General features: G+C 43.0%; 1 protein-coding gene across 2 annotated transcripts; it reads left to right on the top strand.

Annotated features, from left to right (window-relative positions):
- Nucleotides 1–4,354: 4,354 nt before the first annotated feature.
- Nucleotides 4,355–22,575, top strand: LOC121629048 (copine-3-like). Of its 2 annotated transcripts, none has more exons than XM_041968547.1 (16): nt 4,355–4,686; nt 5,854–6,008; nt 6,119–6,298; nt 6,365–6,439; nt 6,552–6,623; nt 6,710–6,787; nt 7,403–7,492; nt 7,894–7,992; nt 8,075–8,158; nt 15,952–16,011; nt 16,087–16,220; nt 16,325–16,379; nt 18,050–18,101; nt 18,290–18,423; nt 19,400–19,633; nt 21,822–22,575. In XM_041968547.1, exons 2-16 carry the CDS (start codon nt 5,862–5,864, stop codon nt 21,939–21,941), a joined length of 1,614 nt encoding a protein of 537 aa, XP_041824481.1. In that variant the 5' UTR covers nt 4,355–4,686; nt 5,854–5,861; the 3' UTR covers nt 21,942–22,575. The 2 variants fall into 2 exon arrangements, with proteins under 2 accessions (XP_041824481.1, XP_041824480.1); XM_041968546.1 differs by having other exon boundaries at nt 5,848–6,008; nt 21,822–22,574.
- Nucleotides 22,576–27,235: the final 4,660 nt, after the last annotated feature.

Genomic DNA, 27,235 nt, shown 5'->3' with positions numbered 1-27,235 from the left:
GCGGTCTGTGATAATACCAATAAATTTGCAAGCCAAAAAAAAAAACAGCTAATGGCTCCAACAATTTCATTAGTCTTTAAACTACTTGGGGTGTTTCATTATTATACAATAAGTGAAATAATCCTATAAGGCAGCGAACTTTATCCCCTCGAGACATCTGACCTTCATTAATTTATTCCAAGTTTGATTTTTCAACGACTAGGACGTTATTTCTGAAGATTGTGCATACGAAGTATGAGTTTAAAGATCGTGTGGATGAACGATCTTTAAACTCGCTGCTTTTGATCGCTCGAAGCCGTGAATGGTGCGGAAACATGCGGGTGTTTTGTGGAGCCACCGCAGGCTGAATTTCCAGGTTTATGTGTCGATCCGTGCTGCATCAGGACAGAATACCGCGTGTACTTTTCACACTATTCAGTTTTTTGCGGAAAGAAAAAGTTTGTTAGTTTAAAAGTCATTAATCTACATATTTGTAACTGAACCTTTTAGGCATGATCTTAAGAAATGACCCTAAAGAATCCTTGTTAACGCAGGTAGGATGACACAGCAGTTTAAATGAATTAAAGTTTATATTATTATCTTTTATAATAAAAGAACTCAAAACACTTTTAAATATAGCTGATGGAGTGTCTTTTCCACAAAGTTCACACCTGAGCTTGACGCTGGCAAACTTTCCAAGATAAACTTTTATTTGCATGAATGAAGGCGGATAAATACAGTTCGTTTAAAACGAGCGCAGGGAGACGACGTAAAAGAAATTAAATGGTATTTATATAGAACTTTTACCCAAAGTGGTAAACACAACATAATTCACATTCACCACACACTGATGGCAGAAGCTGCCATGCAAGGCGCTATCACGACCCATCAGGAGCCATTTGGGATTCGGTGTCCTGTCCTGGGACATCTCAACCAGCCGAGGATTGAACCGGCCACCCCACTACCACCCTACCCACCGAGCCATGCCGCCCCGGTGAAAGACTCGCTTTTATTGAAGAAAGTGAACATCTGCTTTTCCTTTAGGCTTTTCCCTTTAGGGGTCGCCACAGCAAATCATCTGTTTCCATCTATCCCTATCCTCCGCATCCTCTTCTTTCACACCAACTACCTTCATGTCTTCCCACACAACATCTATACATCTCCTCTTTGGTGTTCTTCTAAACCTCCTGCCTGGCATTTCCAACCTCAGCATCCTTCTACCGATATATTCACTATCCCCCCTCAGTACATGTCCAAACCATCTCACTCTGGTCTCTCTGGCTTTTTCTCCAAAACATTTAACATGTGCTGTCCCTCTGATGCTCATTCCTGATCCTATTTATCCTCGTCACTCCTAAAGAGACCCTCAACATTTTAGTCTCTGCAACCTCAAGCTCTGCCTCCTGTCTTTTCTTTAGTGCTACTGTATCTAAACCATACAACATCGCTGACCTCACTACTGTCTTCTTCACCTTTCCTTTCATCCTAGGTGATTCTCTTTTATCACACATCACACCTGACACTTTTCTCCACCCTTTCCAACCTGCCTGTACTTATTTCTCCACTTCTTTTCCACACTCTCCATTGCTCTGAACTGTTGATCCTAAGTACTTAAAATCATCCACCTTTTTTTTTATCTCTACTCCCTGTAACTTCACTGTTCCACTCAGTTCCCTCTCATTCACACTCATGTTCTGTTTAGCTTTGGTTAACTTTCATTCCTCTCCCTTCCAGGGCATACCTCCACCTCTCCAGCTTTTCCTCTGCATGCTCCCTGCTCCCACCACAGATCACAATGTCATCTGCAAACATCATAGAGAACGTTGAGATTTGGTATGGGATAGCAACAGATCACCTGCCTAGCTCTGTGACATTAAATGTAGAGTCACTGCCTGAGCCGACCATGAAGGATGCTCACCCTTATGTTGGTAAAGTAGAATGGTGAAAGCTCACAGTCTTAATCTGCAGCATTATCATAGATTGACTGAAAAGCAAAATTCCAATTTCCACAGTGCTATACCAGACCACAACAATGATTTATGTACTGTGTGTGATAAAACTGTGAATGGATTAAATAATACAAGCAAAACATTTTATAACAAATAGCCTAAAAAATCAAGATGTCCGACCAGGATGGAATGAGCATGTGAGTGAACTTCACCAGCAAGCTAGAGAGGCCTTCAGCCTCTGGGTCGCCTGCATGCCAGTTTGAGAAGCTAGCTGGTTCAGTTTAAATATGCTGTGATTCGTTAAAAGGAGAAAGCACACCTTGAGAGCTGATTCTGAAAGTTGTTGCTAAATGATATGAAAGATTTCTGGAAAGAAATCAAGGGTATGAATATTAGTAAAATACCGCTGCCCTCTAGTATTGAAGGGGTTACTGGGGGCGACAAATACTGTTGAGCTTTGGAGAAAACATTACAGTGATCTCTTAAAATGTGTTAAAAGTGAGGACTTGAGTATTGGTGCTGTTTCCCATGAAAATGTGGTTATTAGGACTGATGAAGTCAGTGGTGTGATCAGAGAATTAGCACTAAGTAAAGCATGTGGTCCTGATCAGATTACATCAGAACGTTTGAAGTTTGCTAGCACGGAGTGGTAACATCGCTTGCTTTATGTTTTTCTGGATTGGTGATGCATGCTATGTTGCCCAGCTCTGTGTTGTCTGGCCTGCTGGTCCGGTAATTAAAGATAAAACAGGGAAGATATCCAGTAGCAAAAATTGTAGACCCATTGCTTTAGCTAGTGTGTTAGCTAAGGTGTGCGAAATGATTATTCTAGATAAGCAGTTCAGTTTTAAAAGTAAACATGGCAGAGACGTGTATTTATACGCTGTAAAAGAGGCTGTAAGTGAGTACAGAGGGAAGAATTCTGCCATGTTTCTGTGCTTCTTAGATGCTCCGACGCCTTTGACTGTATCAATCATGGCAAACTGCAAAATTACAACTATACCTTGTTCAGGCTCTTCATTTTTGGTACACACACCAAACAATGCAAGTTAGATGGGTAATAAAACTTCTGAACCCTTGTTGGTAACTAATGGGGTGAGACTGTGCCCTTCAGCTTGTACTTGGACACGTTCTCAGACTCGGACACTGTAAAACTAGTTGTGTGGTAGGAGAGAGGCTTATTAACCATTCTTTTCAACCATCTGCTGGCCTGCAGCAGCTCCCCAGTTTGTTCAGATGATGGTCAGCAGTTTGACGTTAACACTAAAAAACCTGTTGTTATGATTGTGAGGACTGAAGAGGACAGGAAGACAGCTTTCCTCTCTTTTTTCCTGGGAGAAAATTACTTAAATGTTGTGGGTCAAGTGAAATATGTAGGTCATATCATCAGGAATGCCCTTTGTGATGATGATGATGATGATATTCAGAGACAGAATTGTAAATTGTAGGCACAGGCAAATATGCTGGTATGTAAATTTAACATATGCTACTGTGTGCCCACTTCTGGTGCAGCTACAGTAAAGCTAAATTTAATAGGCTGCAAGTTGCAAATTTGATGATGCACTTTGAATTTTACATAAGGTCCCTTGATGAACGAGTGCCAGTCAGCTGTTTGTGCAGGATGCTGAGCCCACCGTACGTGCTGCTATTAGAAATTTTCTATATAAATTCATCATAGGATTGTAGGATTCTAAAAATTATATTATGGTGTTTAGGATGCCTAAAGAGAGCAGTGTACGATCTAACGCTGGACTCTGGAAGCACTGGATTATAGAATTAATTTATACTCTTTTCTGTGTTGTCTTTGTGTGTGTGTGTGTGTTTTTTCTTTCTTCTTCTTCTTCTTTGTGTGTGTGTTGTTTTTTAAACTATCGTTTCCTTTTCTTCTTATATGAACCAAATTGTGAGTCTGAAATAAAGATTAAATTGAATTGTAATTATAGGCCTACAGTTTCCGTGAAAATAAATACATTAAATGAAAGTTATTAGTTTTTTTTGACGAGGTACAGCTGTTAGACGCGGACATGAAACCTGATTGAAACGTTTTCTTGTGCGAATGGGCAGAAGGCATAAGTAGGACGTCAATGGGTAGGTTGAAATGTTAGAACACCGGTATTGCGTTCCGATGGGGTAGCAGATCGTCAGATATCAGTGGGGGTTATGTTTTGACAAGGTAGCAAGTTTTGACAGAACAGCGGAGACGGACGGGGAGCGTTCAAGAGCACCAAAACGCTAACGCTGACGTCTCATGAAGTCTTAATAACCTACTAAAATAATAATAATAAAAAACGTGTGAAGGTTGAAAAATATAAAATTATTAATTAAAAAAATAAACAGAATACTTTGTTTTTATTTGTTAGCTAACACAGTCAACTAGCTAACTTATAGCTTCGACTTGTCTATCTTGAATGATCCCCGTGGAGGTTTGTCCCATTTATATAGATCCGATTAGAAACTATTGAAGACTCAGAGTTCCGGAGAACCCTACGCGAACTGACCTATCAGTTTGTTTGTACAAAAACTTTTTTCTCCATGTTTTCTGTAAATAGCATGAAACTGGCGCTAATCTGACCGTTCAAAACACTCAATAAACACACCGACCACAAGAAGGGATCTGGACAGTATTAGTCGGGGTGGAACCCGACTCCCCAGCTGCGGGTCCCGCCCCCGAGTCCCCAACTGTTGTTGTCACGTAACTGCTCCACAGCTCCAAACCGCCGGTGGAAGCAAAACATCTGATTTCTCGACAAATAAACAGGTATACATGCCACTGTCCCAGAAAGGATCATATTTATATAAATAGATGTTTGGGTTGAGTTTGTGTGTCTGGCGACACCCACCTGTCACTGCAGTTATTGACCGAATAACGGTCAAACTGATCGACAACGGAAATAGTCAGTGTGTTTAACTGTATATAAACTAAATTATTACATAAGAAAACATATTAAACATTTGATCTTCTAAACATGTTAGTGTAATTATTTACTAGCAAACGAACAGCTTTTCACATCTTTTAAAATAATCCAAGACGCCTGATTTTATATCTGTTACCTTTAAAAGTCTGTGAAATCTTTAACTTTCCTGCAACTAAAACTCAGAAGTAACGAAATGTTCCTAAACTAGAACATCCTGCTGGTTTAGAAAAATGTGGGGACTTTATTTAGACTCACTGAAGTACCCGATTGCTCAAAAATCAAACTTGGAATAACTTAACGAAGGTAGGATGTCTCACATCTTAATAGAACACCGTTTTCTGGAGCTCATGATCTAACAATGTTCAACCATGGGCTCTCAGCTTCTGTAACAATGAAAACTGACATGTATTTTTCATTTAAATGTAATGGAAAAAGTCCTGAGATGAATGTTTGGTAGATTGTTTCTGTTTAACTATAAACCTTCTACTGTTGGAAAGTTTATTTCCCTTTAAAAGAAGCCACATCTAGAGGAAAATGTGTTTGTGGGATGAGCAGCAGAGTTGAGGGTGTGGGTTGTGTCCATGAAAAACTGTCCAGACAGCTAATTGTGACGCTGTTTGGAGCTTGTGCTCTTCCAGGTGATGACAATCAGGTGTCTGATCAGCAGCATCATGTGATCATGACCTGCTACAGCGGTTGGATGGTCCTCCTGGTGGAGGCATCTTCCTCAGTGGAAGAGCAAGGCTGATCATCACTGGAGGAAATCTGGATGCAGAAAGATGTGGAGATGAGATTCTGCCACCAGTGGTGATGCCACATCTCCACAGTCTGGGACTAACTCTGTCCTCCATGATGACAGCGCTGTGGAGAAGGAGGACGAGCCAGGATCTATTTCATGGGAACAATCCACATCCTTGTCTCTGCTGCTGATCCCATGAACACATTTAGCTTCCACCATGGCTCCATAAGCAAAGTGTTTTGGTTTTCTTTTCTCATCGTCATAGTAACAGAAGTTGGGATGGCCTCAGCACCACCAGACCCCCGATTGGCCACCAAGGTGGAGCTAACAGTGTCATGTGACAAACTGATGGACATGGATGTCTTCTCCAAGTCAGACCCTCTGTGTGTTTTGTATATCTACACTTCTGGCACCCACTGGTGTGAGGTCCGTATGAGGTCCTGGTAGGAGAACACCCCCCTCCAGCCCTGGTGGAGAAGAATAGATATATTTCAGATTTAGGATCAGCTGGTTTACGATGATTCTTCCTCCCTCAGCTTGGACGCACAGAGAAGGTCATGAACTGTCTGAATCCCAAGTTTTCCAGGAGGTTTGTGGTGGACTACTACTTCGAGACGGTCCAGAGGCTGAAGTTCTGCGTATACGACATTGACACCGACAATTACGACCTGAGTTACGATGATTTTCTGGGGGAGCTGGAGTGTACTCTGGGTCAGGTGAGTTTCCAGCGTGGATGGACCCTGAATGCACCACGGAGCCTGACACGCCTTTCTTGTGTCCAGATTGTGTCCAACAGGCAGATGACCAGACAGCTGCTGCTAAAGGACAAGAGGCCAGCTGGCCATAGTACCATCACAGTGAGTCCAGGACAAAGGTAGACGGCTTCCAGGCTGAGTTGGACAGAGATTTAGGACGCAAGATGTCCAGGCTCAGCTGGTCTGAATGTTTGTGTCTTTTCTTTGGGAGCAGATCTGTGCCGAGGAAGTAACAGACAACAGAGTGGTGGAGCTGGAGGTGTCCGGTCGCCACCTGGACAAAAAGGTTCAGATTTCTGTTGTTTGTGTGATGTTAGTGATGATGATGATGAAGCTTTCTGCTCTGAGACTGAAGGTTTGGATCTGGTTCAGTTTCTGTGGTGGGTAGATCCGTTCCTGGAGTTCTACAAGCAGACAGAGACGGGCTGGCAGCTGGCTCAGAGGACGGAGGTAAAAACTCTTTTTCTTGGTCTGTTTTCAGATGTGTTGCTTGATGCAACAAACGGAGCAATACCACCGGAAACCACCGGGGGGCAGCATTGAGCAGGTCCAGATCTTCTCCCTTACAAATCTGTTTCAAATATTATCCTACGTCTCCACCCTCACACTTCTCTGAGTCTTTTACGTTGCCATGGTTATTAAATTCATTCATACACTAGTAGGCAGTGTTGAGTTCAGAGTTCTGGCGTCGGGTTCAGATACCGGTTGGTGGCGGTAAAGCACAGCTATAAACCGCCCGTCACACTCACAGCCTTTCTTCAAAAGCTTCCACTGTCTCTGCAGTTGTCCACATCTTTTTCTGTTCTCCTCCTTCGCCTCCTGTTCTTCTTCTCTGGTTAGTTCTTCTCGCTGGTCGCGTGTCAGCTGTCCTGCTCAACACTGCCCCCCTGTGGTTTCTGATAGTATCGCTTCATTTGCTCCATTTACCGTATCAAGCAACGGATCCGAAAATGAACCAAATTACACGTTAACGTTGCAAAGGAGACGTGTCCGTCTACTGCATCCAGCGTCGATGGGTCTTTACTTTCATTATGCCTCTCTGCTCATTCACACCTGTTCATCCAGGTGGTCTACAGCAACCGGAACCCCACATGGAGAGCTCTCCGGATCTCTATGAGATCTCTCTGTGGAGGAGAGGTGGAAAAACCCATAAAGGTGATGATTTATTCCCACTTCCTCTCAGCCTGCTCTATGAGATGCAGCTTATTAATGTCTGAATCAAAAACTGCACATTAACTCGTTTTCCTTTCTCAGACTAATAATTCATTTAAAAATCATTCGTTTTCTTTTCGTCTTACACTCCAAACTAAAACCTGGAGAACTTTTGACCCGGCTGGATGAGCCATGCCTGTATGTACGAATGATTTTACTCACTTCATTTACTCTGGTTGAGTTTCTGAGATTTTCTGTGAGCTCAGCAGGTGCGATGTTTACAGACGGATTAATTTTCTTCCTTCATTTAGAAGAAAACTGTGAAATTGGAAAACTACATGAGTTTATTATGTACCATCAGGCTTTACCTGGTTTTTATAAAAGCAGTCTGTATCCATCCTCAGGTGGACTGTTATGACAACCACGCTGATGGATCACATGATCTCATCGGGAGCTGCACAGCAACGCTGGCGGGGATGTTACAGGGAACATACGTGTCCCCCGTGAGTCTGCTTGTTTCATTTATGTTCATTTTCACTCTTTATATTTTACAGATTTTAATGTGACTCTTCTTCTGATTTTCAGGCTGAATTTGAGTGTATAAACCCAAAGAAACTTAAGAAGAAGAATTATAAAAACTCGGGGGTCATTTGCATAAAACGCTGCCAGGTAAGGAGGAAAAAAGAAAAGGTCGTCATCGTTACCATCAGATGATGATGATGATGATGATCAAACTGATGGTGATGATGATGATGATTATGATGATAACACTGATGGTGATGACTGTGATGATGATGATGATGATGATAAAATTGATGGTGATGACTGTGATGATGATGATGATGATGATAAAATTGATGGTGATGACTGTGATGATGATGATGATGATAAAACTGATGGTGATGATGATGATGATGACACTGATGGTGATGATGATGATGATGATAACACTGATGGTGATGACTGTGATGATGATGATGATGATAAAATTGATGTGATGACTGTGATGATGATGATGATGATAAAACTGATGGTGATGATGATAACACTGATGGTGATGACTGTGATGATGATGACAATAATGATGACTGTGACAGTGATGATGATAATGCTGGTGATGACAATGATGATGATGACAGTGATGGTTATGATGACATTGATGGTGATGATGATGACTGCAATGATGATGATGACTGGGATGATGATGACTGGGATGATTATGACGATGACGGCAATGATGATGATGACTGGGATGATTATGACGATGACGGCAATGATGATGATGACTTTGATGATAGTGATGACTGTGATGGCGATTATGATGATGATGATTACGATGATGACGTTGAAGGTGATGATGATAAATAGTGATGGTGATATGATGATGACAGCGATGGTGATGATGATGGTGATGATGATGGTTAAGATGATGACATTGATGGTTATGATGATAAATAATGATGATGATTACGTTGATGGTGATGATGGTGATGACTGCCTGCCCTCCTTTAGTGTATCTAGTAACAGACCAAGGCCCAAAGACGTCAAGTCCCACATATGTGAAAGCAGGGCAAGCTTTAAGGCGTGCAGATGGAAGGTTAGCCATGCATTGTTCTTCAGGTTTCTCTCACAGCTTGTGACAGGTTATGCATTTGTGGAGAACTGAGTAAACCAGTGTTTTGCCACAGAGGATCCACAGGTCTGCTGGCCTAATAGCTCCTTCTGTACGGAGCCATCATCACTATCAATGTAGTTTCAAAAACTAGAAGAAAAAAATGTACTGCACATCATTGCTGGTTGCGAAGCTGAAATTTCTCTCCTCATCATTGTGTGTCAGACTGACCTATGAGCAGTGAGTGAACCACGCTGCTGCGACGCTGCGCCTTTTTCACACACACCGGGACACCGGCCCAAAAATAATGCACCCCACTGGAAATCCTCCCGAACCTCTCGATCAGCCGGCATTGCTCTTGATGTGTATTCCAACGTGAGAAATTGCAGGTTTAGTGTGAGAGCATGAGGAGCCACTCAAATGCATGAGTCTCACAGCCAGTGTGTGAGAGTTAGTGTGTGAGAGCCAGTATGCTCACACAGATTAAGTGCTCCACCACGGTCTCGTGCTGCAACAAGCTGCTGTGAAGTATGACATGAGAGAGATCACGCCGCAAGAAACAAGAGCGTTCAGTCGAGATACTCCATAGTGAAACCTGTCATACACAGTCAATGGTTGTCCTCCAGTCAAGCCGTGCGCTCGGCAGCACAGTGTCCGGACAATTAATTCTTCTACTGCATCTCTGTTCTCTGCAGCTTTTAGTAACTCTGCACTTTGTGTAAGAGAATACTGTAATAACTTAAGTCTCGATGATTTTCTAACTGTTTTCAATACAACTTGCGCCGAATCAGACGTTCCAAACCAACGACAGAACCATGGCTGTATGAAACCACGTGAGCCCTCAGACGTGTCTGTAGACACGCTAAAAGAAAGAATGAAAAACTTCATCTTTAAATTTCTTTAGAGATTTTTCATGATAGTTTACGTGCAACCAAAAGGCTGTTAAAACTGCCACATCCAGTTGTCTCTCCAATCCTATATCAACTAATTCTAATAAACCATAGTTCTTTTTTTTTTATAAAACTCCATCCAGTAGCATTGTACCCTCTCAAATGCTCTGTGATGGATTTCTTTTTTAGAAATAAGATCGCTTCAATCAAGTCTCCTCCTTCATGCTCTCTTTTAGATCCTCCACCTTCCTCGATTTGTCCTTTTAACTTTGAACATTTTGAGCAGGTGTCTCTCTCATCTTTAACTGAGATTGTTAAACACCTGAGGCCCTCTAACTGTCCTAACAGTTTTCCCTCTCAGCGCTTTAAGGATGTTTTAAATAGCATGTTAACATTGTTATAGCATGTTAACATTGTTAACCTGATCAATGAATCTCTGAGGTCTGGCTGTGTTCCAGCTGCCTTCAAACATGATGTTGTTTCACCAAAAAGAAAAATCTTGACACCTCTATCCTCTCGAATTACAGACCGATTTTTAAACTTGGTTTCTTGTCAAAGGTTTTAGAGAGGTCAGATTATAACCAGCTACTGTCATAGCTTGATCTTAATTGTATTCCTGAACAATTTCAGTCTGGTTTTAAATGGTTTCATAGCACAGAAACAGTGCTGTTGAGGGTTTTTAATGATCTGCTCATGTCTGCTGACTGTGGTAGCTCTGCTGCTCTGCTCCTTCTAGATCTTACATCAACCTTGGATACAGTTAACCGTCAAATCTTGTTATGTCATTTTGACACGTGTTGGCATTAGAGACGTAGCCCTGAAGTGGTTCCGGTCGTATCTAGCAGGCAGGATTTTCTCTGTCTGTCTGAACCAGTTTTCCTCGGCAGCTTCACCACTTAGTTGTGGGGTCCCACAGGGCTCCATTCTGAGTCCAATTCTCTTTTCCCTATTTATTGCTTCCACTGGGTTTCATTTTTAGGAAGCATGGCATTGCCTTCCATTGTTTTGCTGACGACCTACAGATCTATCTGCCAATACATACGAGGTCTGGTGGATCCATCGATGCCCTATTGAACTGTCTTGTGGAAGTTCATTCATGGTTTGGGAAAAACTTCCTTTCTTTAAACAAAGACAAGACTGAAATAATTGCTTTTATTGTGTCTCACTTATTGGATGCTCATGTCAGTGTAGCTGGCCTGTTATGTCAGCACTCTAAGCACTTAGTGAGAAACCTGTGATTTTTTTATTCTGATTTTAAATTTGATAAACAAATTAACTCTGTGGTCAAATCTAGTTTTTTCATTTACGGCTCTTGAGCAGGGTAAAATCATATGTCCCTTTCAGAGATCTAGAGAGAGTTATTCATGCTTTTATCACCTGCCGTTTGGATTATTGTAACTCTCTCTATTTGGGATTGATCAGTCGCTCTGTTGTTTGCAAGTTGTTCAGAACTCAGCCGCTCGTCTTCTGACAGGAAGAAAACGGCGAGAACACATCACTCTGGTGCTGGCTTCACTTCACTGGCTTCCTGTCCACTACAGGATCCAGTTTCAGATTTTCTTACTTTATTAAAGTCTTAATAGCACAGCACCACCTTTTTTATCAGAGCTTTAATTGTTGACAGTCCTGTCAGAGCACTGCGATCAACAAACCAGCTGCTCTTAACAGTTCCTAGAAGCAGGTTAAAGGGCAGAGGTGACCGAGCTTTTTCTGTCGCTGCTCCCAGACTCTGGAACAGTCCGCCTTTTAATATTAGATCTGCGCAGAGCGTTGAGCATTTTAAATCATTATTAAAAACACCTTTTCTCACTGGCTTTTCCTCCAGCTTGAGCATTTTATTTGAGGTTTTATTGTATCTATGTTCCTATGTGTTTTATGTTATTTTAACGTATTATTTTATGTTTTTATTTTGTATTATGAGATATATTAGTTTTTTTATTTTATTTTATTTTTTTATCTTATTTTATTTTAATGATGGCCTAGGCATTTTATCTGCTTTGCTTTAAACAGCACTTTGGTCAACTGAGGTTGTTTTTAAATGTGATGTATAAATAAATGTGACTTGACTTGACTTTCGGGTCAAATTCAGGAATACACTGAGAACAGTGATGGAGTTGGGGTTGGTGTAGAACTGCGTCCGGCGTCGGGATTTTAGCCCAATTGTTTGGGACAGCTTGGCACTCAAGGACGGGTGGAAGAGAAATGAGGGTTTTACCATCCAGTGACTCGATCCAGAATCCTTTTGCTATTAAAAGTGTCTGCTAAATGACTGTAATGTAATTTTTATAAAACATTGAGTGCATTTACTTGACAATCAGAATCAGTTATCAGGGAGTAGTCAGATTACTGTAATAATCTGATCTGACACATTTACATTAATTTGTCAAATACCAGAGCAATACAGTTTTTCCCAGATTCACAGCCAGAAACGCTGTGATGGAAAAAAACGCACTCAGGACGGAAAAAATTTTAACTTTTTAAATGTCCTAATGAAAGCGTTTCATTCAGTGAAGTCGCTCTAAATATTCCTGAAGTTCAGATCTCAGATAAGGTGTTCATGTTAAAACCTACAAAGAATACTGGATCCATTTGAACCCGTAATACAACTCAGAAATTCCTTCAATGATGGTAGATTCAGCTTGTTCAGCTGTGCGTGTTGCCATAACGACCGTGACGCTATCAGCGTATGGATCAGGCTTCTGTGATGGTATGGGTATTGATCAGAGTTATGATGGTATGGGGCTGGATCAGGGTTCTGATGGTATGGGGCTGGATCAGGGTTCTGTTGGTATGGGGCTGGATCAGGGTTCTGATGGTAAAGGATATGGATCCAGTCTTGGTCCAGAACTGGATTTCCATGAAGTGATTAGAAGATATAAGATGAAATGTGTCGTTTTTATTAAGTAAAAATAAAAGTAGAAATAATCTGTTTGCATCTCAACCTTCAGATTTGGCTTCATGAGTGAATCTGCTGGTGTGGTCCAGTGTGATGTGGTCCGGTGTGGTCCAATGTGGTGTGATGTGGTCTGGTGTGGTCCAATGTGGTCCAATGTGGTCTGGTGTAGTCTGTTGTGGTCCGGTGTGATGTGGTCCAATGTGGTGTGATGTGGTCCAGTCCAATGTGGTCCATTGTGGTCCAATGTGGTCTGGTGTGGTCCGGTGTGATGTGGTCCTGTGTGGTCCGGTGTGGTCTGGTGTGATGTGGTCTGGTGTGGTCCTGTGTGGTCTGCTGTGGTCCGGTGTGATGTGGTCCTGTGTGGTCTGATGTGGTCTGGTGTGATCCGTTGTGATGTGGTCCTGTGTGGTCCGATGTGGTCCGATGTGGTCCGGTGTGGTCTGGTGTGGTCCGATGTGGTCTGGTGTGGTCCGGTGTGACGTGGTCCTGTGTGGTCTGGTGTGGTCCTGTGTGGTCTGGTGTGGTCCGGTGTGATGTGGTCCTGTGTGGTCTGGTGTGGTCCAATGTGGTCTGGTGTGATCCGTTGTGATGTGGTCCTGTGTGGTCCGGTGTGGTCCGATGTGGTCTGGTGTGGTCCGGTGTGGTCCAGTGTGATGTGGTCTGGTGTGGTCCGGTGTGATGTGGTCCTGTGTGGTCCGGTGTGGTCCGGTGTGATGTGGTCTGGTGTGGTCCGGTGTGATGTGGTCCTGTGTGGTCCGGTGTGGTCCGGTGTGATGTGGTCCGGTGTGGTCCGATGTGGTCCGGTGTGATGTGGTCTTGTGTGGTCCGATGTGGTCCGGTGTGATGTGGTCCTGTGTGATGTGGTCTGGTGTGGTCCTGTGTGGTCTGTTGTGATGTGGTCCGATGTGATCCGGTGTGGTCTAGTGACATGTTGAGGCACTGATTGTAAGAACTGAAAACAGCATCCTATATTCATTCCACAGCATGTGACTACTGGTAATGCTTCATGTCGCATCAGCATTCCTCTTTCAGTTACACTCACACACCCACTGTTACCAACTCTTCAGTAAGAAAAGTGGCTACTGGCTGTCCTAAAAGTCGCTAAAAGACATCATCTAATGTGCGTAATAGCCTGGCTCCCCTGGAGAGGAATGTCGTAGGAAAGGCAAAAATTGATGAAAAGACAAGCTGAAAATGTATAAAAAGGCAAAAATTATAAAAATAAAAATTTTTGGTTAATACTTTATTTTTTGTAGTTTAATTTTATTAATTGTAGGTTGTTTTCTAATTAGGAGTTTGCAACATTTCACAACACTTTTAGCTTTCTAAATGTTTTCCTCAACACTCTTCATTATATAGCAGCTTTGTACGTTTAATTTTCAGTCTGGTCTTGAAACAGAGGTGAACGTCGTCTGCTCTGAATGCAGCTGGGTGCTCATCTGATTGCTTTTGGACAGGGGAGGGGCCTGCGCAGCACCCATTCCTCATTGAGAAGAATAAACCACGTTCATATACGTCTCCAGAGGGCTCTAAGAGTCTCCAATACCACCAGAAAAAGTCGCTAGATTTGTCACTAGTCGCTTTGCTAGAGGGCTCTGAAAACTAGCTAAATATAGCGACAAGGTGGCTAAGTTGGTAACACTGCACACGGTGTTGGTGTGTGAGTGTGCCCCCTTGAGGTGAGGCAGAGTACTGTTTGCCTCACTTGCTGACTTTTCTCTGCACTTTATTGTACGATAAACAGGAATATTTCTCTCACAAATACATTAAAGATAGAGACTGTAGAGAGTCATGGTGTATAACAAATATTTCTGTAAAGTTCATATTGGTGATATGCTGAGGAACTGAAACGGGCACGCATCATGCAACCCAGTTTGTACTGGAGGAGAGGCACAGCTCCTCCACTGGGGGTTTCTGCCCTGGATTTGATCGGGAAATACTCAAATTCAGCGATATTTAATTTAATAAACTTTCAAAAACGTGTTAGTCATACTGAAAATGCATTTTTAGCACAGATCAGCAGAAAATACACAAACACTGGAATAGTCCAGTGTTTTCCTCTTCGCCATTCTTGGGTGTTTTTAGCTGTGTTTTGGGTCTTTGTCCTGTTGCAAGACCCATGAACTGCGACTGAGACCAAGCTTTCTGATACTGGCCAGCACATTTCTCTCTAGAATCCCTTGATAGTGTTGAGATTTCATTGTACCTGCACAGATTCAAGACACCGTGTGCCAGATGCAGCAAAGCAGCCCCAGAACATAACAGAGCCTCCTCCATGTTTCACAGTAGGAACGGTGTTCTTTCTTCATATGCTTCATTTTTCCATCTGTAAACATAGAGCTGATGTGTCTTGGCAAAAGGTTCCATTTTTGTCTCATCTGTCCATAGGACATTCTCCCAGAAGCTTTGTGGCTTGGTGTCCTCCTTGGTCGTTTCCCATTAAGTCCACTTTGGCTCAAACAAGGACGGATGGTGCGACCTGACACTGATGTTCCTTGAGCTTGAAGTTCACCTTTAATCTCTTTAGAGGTTTTTCTGGGCTCTTTTGTTACCGTTCGTATTATCCGTCTCTTTGATTTGTCATCAATTTTCCTCCTGCGGCCACATCCAGGGAGGTTGGCTACAGTCCCATGGATCTTAAATTTCTGAATAATATGTGCAACTGTAGCCACAGGAACATCCAGCTGCTTGGAGATGGTCTTATAGCCTTTACCTTTGACATGCTTGTCTATAATTTTCTTTCTAATCTCCTGAGACAACTCTTTCCTTTGCTTGAAAAGCAATGTCTGACTTTCATTGGTTACATTTCAAAGAATTTTTATTTATTATTACTTTTGTGAGATTTAAGTTATTTCTGTGACCATTGTGGGTTTTTCTTTCATTAACTGAAGGGTACCAACAATTTTGTCCATCTGTGTTTTAATATTTTTTTTTATGTTTTTTTTGTTTTTTTTTTCGTTATCATGACAGATGAGGCACTGCCTCACCTGCCTCTCCTGACCACATGTCACTGGTGTGGTCTGATATGGTCTGATGTTGTCTCACGTGGTCTGGTCTCCTCCAGGTGGTGACAGAGTTCAGCTTTCTGGATTACATCATGGGTGGATGTCAGATCAACTTCACTGTGAGTAGACTCTGTCAGGTGTTTGGAGACTGAAGTGGTCCTGATCCTGATCCTCCTCCTCCTCTTCCGGACCAGATTGCCATCGACTTCACTGGTTCCAACGGGATGCCCACATCTCCTCGGTCCCTCCACTACATCAACCCAGAGGGCAACAACGAGTACCTTAACGCCATCTGGGCTGTGGGTAACATTATCCAGGACTACAACAGGTAAACTACCAACAGCTCTTCTTCATCTCCACACTTGATCCCTGTTCATCATTTCCTTTCTTCTCTTTAGAGACGTTTTACCTTCCTGGTTTCTTCTGTTTCAGTAACAAGCTGTTTCCTGTGTTTGGTTTTGGAGCCAAGGTCCCTCCATCCAGCCAGGTATTAAACATTTTTAATAAAAGACGACATTGACAGCAGAGATTTCAGCATCTCAGCTGCCTTAGATAGAAAATTATTCCCCATAAATAAGTTTATGGTAATCTCTGGTTCATCAGACATGTTTATTTAAGATGTTTTTATTGACACTTTTCCATGAAAATCAGCAGCAACTTTTATTTATTTAGAGATCAGGGGCCTTATTTATCAAGCTTGCGTAGGAACAAAAACCAGCGTACGCCAAATATAGTCAACTTTTGGGATTTATAAAAAACAAACTTGCCAGGAAAATGTTTCTACCTCCACAGCAAGTCTGACCCAGGCGTACACACACAATGTGGAAAAACTGGAAACTGTGCACCAACAGAACAGAATAAAATCAAGGAAATGAAGTTAAATGTGAGATATTTGTGCACAATCCACTATTACCGTTCACACCACATGTTGGATATTAAAGGTGTTTGCAGAAATAAAGAGGCACATTCAATATTAATTCTCCTAAGAGCGCACGCTCGGGGGAATAAAAACAGGATTTTCAGGAAAAAGGGAGATGATATTAATAAGAACCTCAACTAATAAAATATGTTGTCATTATGAAACTAAACTTACATGTTATAAAACACATCCAGCTAAATAAGTTGGACAATCTGCTGCCAGCATGTCAGAAAGTCATTCAGCAGAGCGGGTCGCAGACTGGAGGCTGGAGGTCTAGAAGTGATGCAACGCTAATAAAACACACAAGAGGTGGATTTCCTTTTATTTATTTATTCTTACACAATGTTTTTTTTTAAATTGTTGTCCCAATTTCTGTCCAGACTGTCTTTATTTAACGCAGCTCCTTGTCCACCTAGTTAAGAACACTATTTGGGTCCCTCTGCACCACCCACCCAGCTGGAGCACCCAGCAACTAGAAAGAAACATTATTTAACACGAAATAAACTGCTACCAATCTCTGTACATATTTATGTTATAAACTAAAACAAATTACCAGCATCATTGCTGTCATTTAGCAAACGCTTTTCTCCAAAGCGATTCACCACTCTGGGAATCAAACTTCGATCTACGCATGGCAGACGGATGCTCTACCGACTGAGATATCCAGCTGCACGTTCTGATGCCTCTAGCATGTCTTGTCTTCTGAATCTGCGCTAACAGCATCTCCACCTGCTGCCACTATTCTGCCTTTCTGACACCAGTAATGCCCACCAACTAAACATTTTTACGTTAGTCAACGGGGTCCATCAGGATCTCTGTCTCACACCATGAAAAATTCCACTTCTGCTCTCTTTTTCTCTCCTGAGCCATCATGCAAATGATGTGATGAATATGTATCATAGGTGTTCACCTGAACATTTATAGCCACCATGTGGGCGTGAGATGGCGTTTCCTCACGTGGCCCGTGTTAGAGTTGATTCTGATTTTGAACGGAAGCAGGTGTAGGATGTGCGTGTGCAGGCTTTCATAAATCTGAAAGTTGAAGTGCACAGCATTTGCTTTTTGTGCAGCAGACGCCACCTGTAGTTTTCTTTGCTATGCACAGTTTTATAAATTAGGCCCCTGGTCATGTGACCTCTCCACAACTTTGATAAAAATAAGCCTTTAAATTGAACATTTATCATTTTCTGTTCTCTTTTTTTCTCACTGGCTGATTGTAAAACTTTTTCCACCATCAGGTTTCCCACCAGTTTCCCCTCAACTTCACCCCATCTTATCCCTTCTGTTCAGGTCAGTGTGAACCAGTTCAGTCCGGTTGTTCAGGTCAACGTGAACCAGTTGGGTACGGTTGTTTGGGCCACCATGAACTGGTTTGGTTCGGTTTGGTCCAGTTGTTCAGATCAGCGTGAACCAGTTGGGTCAAGTTGTTGAACGTTGTTTGTTTCTGAATGACAGCTGCTACCTGGGATGTGTTGCAGGTATAGAGGGGGTGGTGCAGGCATACCAGAGATGTCTTCCTCAGGTGGAGCTCTGGGGTCCTACGAACTTCTCTCCCATCATCAACCATGTGGCCTGCTTCGCCAGGCAGACTCAGTTCCAGAAGACGGCCTCGGTAAGTAACCACTTCCTGTTCGGATCCATTTGGATATTTCATGTTAACCACCTATTTATATGGCTTTTTGTCTCATTGTTTTTACTGTTTTATTGTTTTGTTGTCATTTTTAACCAAGTACAGTTTTTCTAAACGCTTTTATTTTATTTTATTCTATTCTTGAACTCTGTATTTTTATTCTTGTCACTCTTATCAGTTCTTTTTTTTATGTTTATTTATTCTTAATTAACTTCAGTGATTTCCTCCTGGGGGTCCTTCACACCGGTAGCTCTGTCTGCTCTGTCTGCAGGGTTGTTGCCATGGTAACTGCCCTTTGTCTGGGTGGCTGGGGGTCCTGCACTGCGGCCACGTGGCTGTGGTTTGGGCCCCGGCCTGTCCTAACCTGGGTGGGTCCATGGTGGCGCCCTCTTTGGTCATGAGTGGGCTGGTTTTCGGTGTGACTGGATCCCCAAGATACCGTTTCCTCACAGCAGCGTCGAGCCAGATATTTTCATTTTATTATTATTTTTATACTTTCAGTTCAGAGACAATTATTAATGATGGGAGTTCACGTTTGTACAGAATGGGGTATGAGCGAGGGGAGTGTTCATGCGCTTTGTATGTATGTGTGTGAGTGTGTGTGCGGTTGTAGGTGAACTACTATGAGGTGTGCCTTTTTATTTTTTGTTATATTTTTTGATGTGTGAAGGCTTTTAAATTTTTTTTTCAATATGCATAACTTGTTTTTATTATGTACAGAACTTTGTGTTGCTTTGTGCATGAAAAGTGCTCTATGACTAAAATTTGATTTGATTTGAAGTGATTGATGAATCAGTTCTGATATATTTATCGATGGATCCTGAATCTGATCAAACAGCTGATTTGTTGCCCTGATGGAGATTCAGAGCTTCTCATGAGTGACATCACTCTACAGATGAAATGAAGCAGGAACTAGAAACATTTTCATACACGTCATCTTCTTCCTGTCCACATGCAGCAGTACTTCGTGCTGCTCATTCTCACAGATGGTGTGATCACGGACATGGACCTGACACACGCCGCCATCGTGGAGGCGTCCCGGCTGCCCATGTCCATCATCATCGTGGGCGTTGGTGGAGCTGACTTCACTGCCATGGAGTTCCTGGACAGTGACGACAAGCTGCTACAGGCGCCCAGCGGGGAAGTCGCGGCTCGAGACATCGTCCAGTTCGTTCCATTCAGAGAGTTTTATGTAAGCAGATCTGGTAGACAAGGCTACCGCATCCATGCACCGCATCCAACGACATCCGTACACCCTATCCGATGAGTGCTATTCCTCCCAAGCTCAGGAACATTTGTGGATCGATTCCAGGCTTTCCCTGACTACATGTTGAAGTGTCCTTGAGCAAGACACCTCACCCCACGTTGCCTCCCAATGTGCCTATTTGGGTATGATTGTGTATGTGATTAGGTGAATGTGGTACATAGCATAAAGCACTGTGAGTGGTCAAACTGACTGGAAAAGCGCTGTATAAGTACAGTCCATTTACCAATTTACCATCCATACACCCCATCAGGACTCAAGGCAGGAGGAGACTGGTGTGGGTGGAGACGGTGTGGAAGGAGACAGTGTGGGTGGAGACAGTGTGGGTGGAGACAGTGTGGGAGGAGATGGTGTGGGAGGAGACGGTGTGGGAGGAGACAGTGTGGGTGGAGACAGTGTGGGTGGAGACAGTGTGTGAGGAGACAGTGTGGGAGGAGATGTGTAGGAGGAGACAGGTGTGGGAGGAGACGGTGTGGGTGTAGACAGTGTGGGAGGAGACTGGTGTGGGTGGAGGCTGGTGTGGGAGGAGACAGTGTGGGAGGAGACAGTGTGGGTGGAGACAGTGTGGGAGGAGACTGGTGTGGGTGGAGGCTGGTGTGGGAGGAGACAGTGTGGGTGGAGACAGTGTGGGAGGAGACTGGTGTGGGTGGAGGCTGGTGTGGGAATAGACAGTGTGGGTGGAGACAGTGTGTGAGGAGACAGTGTGGGAGGAGATGGTGTAGGAGGAGAAAGGTGTGGGAGGAGACGGTGTGGGTGGAGACGGTGTGGAAGGAGACAGTGTGGGAGGAGATGGTGTAGGAGGAGACGGTGTGGGAGGAGACAGTGTGGGTGGAGACAGTGTGGGAGGAGACTGGTGTGGGTGGAGGCTGGTGTGGGAGGAGACAGTGTGGGTGGAGACAGTGTGGGAGGAGATGGTGTAGGAGGAGACAGGTGACGGTGTGGGACGAGACAGTGTGGGTGGAGACAGTGTAGGAGGAGACTGGTGTGGGTGGAGGCTGGTGTGGGAGGAGACAGTGTGGGAGGAGATGGTGTGGGAGGAGATGGTGTAGGAGGAGACGGTGTGGGTGGAGATGGTGTGGGAGGAGATGGTGTGGGAGGAGACGGTGTGGGAGGAGATGGTGTAGGAGGAGATGGTGTAGGAGGAGACGGTGTGGGTGGAGATGGTGTAGGAGGAGATGGTGTAGGAGGAGATGGTGTGGGAGGAGATGGTGTAGGAGGAGACAGGTGACAGTGTGGGTGGAGACAGTGTGGGTGGAGACAGTGTGGGAGGAGATGGTGTGGGAGGAGATGGTGTAGGAGGAGATGGTGTAGGAGGAGACGGTGTGGGTGGAGATGGTGTAGGAGGAGATGGTGTGGGAGGAGATGGTGTGGGAGGAGACGGTGTGGGAGGAGACGGTGTGGGAGGAGATGGTGTAGGAGGAGACGGTGTGGGTGGAGATGGTGTAGGAGGAGACGGTGTGGGAGGAGATAGTGTAGGAGGAGATGGTGTAGGAGGAGACGGTGTGGGTGGAGATGGTGTAGGAGGAGATGGTGTAGGAGGTGATGGTGTGGGACATCCTGTTGGACATGTTGGAGGACTAGAGAGCTAAAATGTGTTCCAGAGGTCTGACGTTTGAGAATGAGAATGTTTCTGATGTTCAGCAGCAACATGTAGACATGTTTTAAACTACAGATTATTTCTGTATCTTCCTCTGATGTCACCGATCATCATCATCCTCCTCATCATGGTCTTGATGGCACAGAGAACAAAGCATAAGCTCAGAGGAGATCAGGTCTTTGCTGTTGTTGGTCCCAGACTGTGGAACGATCTGCCTCTGCATATCAGACAGGCCTTCTCCTCCTCACCTGATTTTTATTCTCTTCCTAAAACTCATGTTATCTTTGGCCTTTTCATACTCTTGAGGTTTTAACAGTTTGCTTCTGTTTTTATATTTAAACTTGTCTTATTTATTTGATTTTATTGTTTTTATTGATTTTATTCTTTGTGCTTTTAGTCTTCTATACCGCACGTTGCTCCTCTGTGATTGTTTTTAAAGTGCTTTATAAATAAAGTTGGATTAGATTTGATCATCATCATCAGCTGATCCCGAACATGACCCGGTCTTTGTCATTGCAGGGAAACAGCGTGACGCTGGCCCAGAGCGTCCTGGCAGAGCTTCCTGATCAGGTGGCATCCTTCTTCAATAATTACAAGTACAAACCTCCAAACATCCTCAAAACTCCTGAACCCTTCTGAAACAGCTGATTCAGCTTCCTGTTTCACAGCTTTTTCATGCCTGTCTGCAACTCCTGCACTTCTTTAATAAATGGTATGATGCTACCTTGTCATTCCTGTCTGACACCTGAAGCACCAGGATGTGTGCTCAGGTTGGGTTATCTTCCGTCTCAGGTACATCTCCATCTTTTCTCTCCTGATGATCCAGGAAACTTTACACCTGACAAACAGTGTAAACATGATTTTCACATGACTGTATGTTTGTCAGGAATTACAACCAGGAATGAACCTTGTTTGATGCTGCATTGATTGAACCTTTTATTTGAACAAAATACAAATGAAACAAAAGGAATGTACAAAAAAAGGACAAGTAAAAAAAAAAAAAGTCTTTGTCCAGAGGGAGGGGGAAGAGTCCAGCTCTTATTCAGTCCCACCCTCATAGCCAGAGACCACTCACTGCTTCTTATGTATTTCATAATATACTTACTTAATACCAAAATATCTCTGGATCTATATTTATAATTACAATAATAATATCAACAGTAATAGAAACAATACTTAAACTTACGTATTCAATAACCATTATTATAATACATGTAATAATAACAATAATAATAATAGTGATGATTATGATAAAATAAAATAACTATTAGTATTATTATAAACAAGGCAAGTTTATCTGGACAGCAGGAGTTCTAGGATCCACTTTCCTGGTCTTAGTGAGGACTGGAGTTCTGGGATCTACTTTCCTGGTCTTAGTGAGGACTGGAGTTCTGGGATCTACTTTCCTGGTCTTAGTGAGGACTGGAGTTCTAAGATCTACTTTCCTGGTCTTAGTGAGGACTGGAGTTCTAGGATCTACTTTCCTGGTCTTGGTGAGGACTGGAGTTCTAGGATCTACTTTCCTGGTCTTAGTGAGGACTGGAGCAGCAGCGTTCTGGACTAACTGCAGCTGTCTGATGGACTTTTCAGGGAGACCTGTGAGGACGGCATTACAGTAGTCCAGTCTACAAAAGATAAATACATGGACAAGTTTTTCTAAATCCTGCTGAGTCATCAGTCCTTTAATCCTCGATATGTTCTTTAAGTGATAACAGGCCGACTTCATAACTGTCTTAATATATCTGCTAAAATTCAGGTCTGAGTCCAGGACTACTGCCAGGTTTCTGGCTTGGTTGTTAGTTTTGAACTTTGCTGTTTGAAGCTGAGTTCTGACTTTTAATCTTTCTTCCTTGGCTCCAAAAACTATTATTTCAGTTTTGTCTTCATTTAACTGAAGGAAGTTCTGGTCGATGCAGTTGATCAGGGTTTGGATCGGACTGCAGTCTCCTGGTTTTTAGGACTGATTGGAGAAAAGTGTGTCGTTTGTTTATGACATGTGTCCTGCTCCTGGCATGAAGCACTGACTGACTGCCTGGTCTTCTGAACTTTGTCGGTAAAGAAAGAATCAAACTCTTTCCAGGCCCGGTTGGATAGAAGTTCTGGGGTTACTGACCCAGGATAATTAGTTAGCCACTAACACAAATACTTGTGTACTTGTGATACTGCTAGTACTGCTGGTACTGGATTTACTACTGGTACTGGTGGTACTACTGGTACTGGTGTTACTTCTAGTACTGGTGTTACTGGTGGTACTACTGCTACTGGTGGAACTGGTGTTACTACTGTACAACGTACTGGTGGTACTTCTGGTGTTGCTGGTACTTGTGTTACTGGACATTGCCATAGATCTTACTTTGGTTTATTTTTTAACAGGACTAAATAGTTTTATTTTATTTATTTATTTTTTTATTATTCATATTTTTTGGAATAATTTTAAGAAAATAATAATGGAATAATATAAGAAACCTTCCTGTCTCAGTCCTTAATATGTTCCTTGGAAATGTCCTCACGTGTCTGCTGCCAGCAGAGATAAAAGTACTCGTTAGTCCGCTGCTTCAGTGGGGGGTTCCCCCGGCCCTTCCAGCTGGCCCTTCCAGCTGGCACTGCAGCCAGCGTCTTACTTTGCATCCGTAATGGTTGCTGGTAAATGTACTCACACTTATCCCAGGCCGACACGAAACTCCTGCGGCCCAGGGCTGAGTCGCTGGACCCACAGAACCCAGATCGGTTGTTGCACTTCTGACTTGCGAGCCGCCTTCCACTTTCCTGAGGTCCTGTGGCGCGCCTTGTGCTCCAGCCTCAGCAGCGTGTCTTGTCACTCTGTTTGCTTTGCCTAAATCCTGTCAAACTCTCACACTTGTCTCCAATCGGGCTCATTTGCTAGGGGTTTGATTGGGCTTCCAGAGGCGTCAATAAAGCCACAACATAGCACTCCATAAAACCCAAGGTTTCACATACAAAGTGAATTGACATGCAGTTAAAATCCAAATAAATCATGCACTAATTAAGTCACACACTCTTTGGCCCCATCACAGTCCTCCATTGATAGAACTTGTCTTCCTGGTAAGACTGCTTGATTCTATCCTGAGTCTTGGAGGCTTTCCTCTGCTCTCATGCTCAAAAGTAGGCTCTTAACCTTAAGAAGCCATGCCACGGCTACTTTTATCCTCCTCCAGTCTGAGAAATAGGAGATAAGACTATGGTAGCATTAGACAAATTTTCTGTGGTAACCACATTCACCACAACTTCCCTTTTTACCTCCAGGTCATGTGTTTCCAGTGGGGTGTCGGCTATATTGGCTGATGTTGGAATAAATTAATAATACTTCTTCCGTTTTATTCATATTTACTCAAGTGTATTCTTGTAGTAACCATTTGTTTTTATACGTGTGTGTGCTTAATATGCTGATATGTGCATGAGTCTCAGTTCACAGTGCAGGTTGCAAACTGCTGGTAGATGTAGAAGCACAGACTGAGGCATACTAGAATGGAAATGTTCATCTATTTGGTGGATAAACTTCTTTTTAAGTTCTTCTTTTAAAGTTCAAGCTGTGTTCTTCTCTTATTATAAAAGGTTAAACGGGCGAGATGATCCAGAAATTTACTGTGCATCTCACTCCCCCAGCTTTCTCTCCTCTACTTCTTCTTTCATTATGTTAAGTGGAGCGGCTACTGGGAGGGAGGAGCGCAGATCAACCTACATTTTGTGTATTCTATAAAGGTTCATGGGACATTTTAGTTGGTGTTCAGTCTTCAGACTTCCTTAGCTGACCCATTTCTGTTTGGCTATAGGAAGAGGAACACTGAACCCAGATCTGTATTGTATACTTTTTCCTCAATCTTTAAATAAATATGTAAACATATGGGGAGTGTGTGACTACTAATTTCCAAATGCAAAAGATCTTGCTGAGAGTTTGCAGTCATTACAGAAGCCTGCAGCTGTCACGCCTCTTGATGCATTGTCAGCAGGATTATTCTTAGAGGTGGCGTATCGCCATTGATGAATACAAGTTGCTTCTCATTTGGTTGCTATCCTATTTGCGACAAACATAAAAATGTTTGTCCTTGTTCTTTATGTACTTGGTCACTGTTGTGCTGTCAGTCCAAAAGATGGACTCCCGTAGTACGATCCTCAATTCCCTTTTTAACATCGGATCAATACGTACTACCAAAACTGGTGCAGTTAATTCCAGTTGGGGAATGTTAACAGGCTTTAAAGGTGTTACTCTGGCCTTTCCCACCAAGAATGCAACATGGATATCTCCTTTCCTGCTTTGTTATCCAAGGTATGTAACTGTCCCATATCCTAGCTGGCTATATATATATATATATGAAAAACTTACTATAACTATATAACATAACTATGTAACTTACTATAATCATAACATCACAGATGTGAGGAAGATGTAATAAGAAACATATTTACTCTTAAACCAAGAGCAAGATATCTGCCCTCTTTCATCCTATTTCTCCATATCTCTCTCCACTTAATCCACTGCTGCAAGATGTCCTGAGGTATAGCTTTGTCCCATCCCAATTTCTTTCCGCTAAGTTTTTGTAGCAAGATTTTAGCTGGTAGCAAGCCAGGTGCAATAAATCCAAATGGATTATGTACACAGCTAGACAACGATAATATTCCACATCTAGTGAATGATCTTTGTTGTGTCTTCATTTTAAACTGGAACTAATCTGTCTCAGTACACCACTGTAAGCCCAGAGCTCGTTCAGCGGGCAGTTGATCCTTATCCAGGTCAAAAGTCTTTAAGTCTTGTGCCATGTGCTTCTCTGGTAGAAACTGTAGCACTGCACGGTTGTTGCTAACCCATTTGTTAGGGTAAATCCACCTCTCTGACAAAGTGCAATCAGTTGTTTGATCAGTTGGATAGCTTCTCTCTGATGCTAGGATTTTCAGACAGTCATCCACATAGAAGTTCTCTTTCACTGTCAGAACCACTTCTGTCAAAATTTTGCCATGTTGTCGTTGGCCATTTTCCTTAAAGCACAGATGGCACGACTCGGGGAAGATAAGGCTCCAGACAAATGGAAGGTCATTTGGAATTCAACGACTTCCTTTGTTAAGTCCCCATATCTCTGGGATATTAACTTGGTGAAATCGCTCAGATGTCTCCCATGACTGCAACAGGTTCCTGCCTGTAGTCATCATCTTAAGTTAACTCCAGGTAATGAACTGTTTAGGTCAGGACCTTGTAAGAGGTTCTGATTTAATGATGTTTCCTTGTAAGTTGCAGCACAATTGAACACTACTCTCCATTTTCTCTTCTTTGGGTGATAAATGCCATGTTGAGCTATGTACCATACCCTTCCATTACCACCATTTGATCGATAGGTAGGTACCCCTTCAGCATAGCCTTTCACAATCAGTTCTTGAACACATGCACTGTATTCTCTGAAAAACTGCTTGTTGTTCAAGAATTTCTAATCCCGGCCCTATTCTTTGCTTTGCTATGGAAAAATTATTAGGTAGTGACACGTTGTCCTTCATAAAAGGTCATTTCAGGCTGTAATGATGCCGTTTAGTATCACAGAACCGCCAGTAGGTTCCATAAACCTTTCTTCTTCCTGTGACAACCCCTTTTCTTCTGTCACTCTTTCCGCAAAGTCATGATTATACTGCTCACTCACCATCTTACAGAAATTCTGTTAACCGTAGCTGTGATGCAGGCTGCAATGGACCGTTGACAACCCATCCAAGCACCGTCCTAACAGCATATAGGCCTTTTCCATGGCTGTCTGTTGATGATCTCCCATGGTTCCATCATCTTGTGTGTGTTGCTCCCAATTAGCAAGTCCACTGAAGCTTTTATAGTGGGAGATTTGACCTTTGATAGATATAACCACTCATCCAAATCCCTTGTGGTCACATTGTTATCAAGGTTTACTGGCATCTTCTTGCTTCTGGAAGTGCATAGAAAA

This window comes from Melanotaenia boesemani, chromosome 18 (genome assembly GCF_017639745.1).
Source record: "Melanotaenia boesemani isolate fMelBoe1 chromosome 18, fMelBoe1.pri, whole genome shotgun sequence".
Taxonomy (NCBI): Eukaryota; Metazoa; Chordata; class Actinopteri; order Atheriniformes; family Melanotaeniidae; genus Melanotaenia; species Melanotaenia boesemani.
The sequence above is the reverse complement of the archived record's forward strand: the minus strand, read 5'-3'. Positions and strand labels throughout refer to the sequence as shown.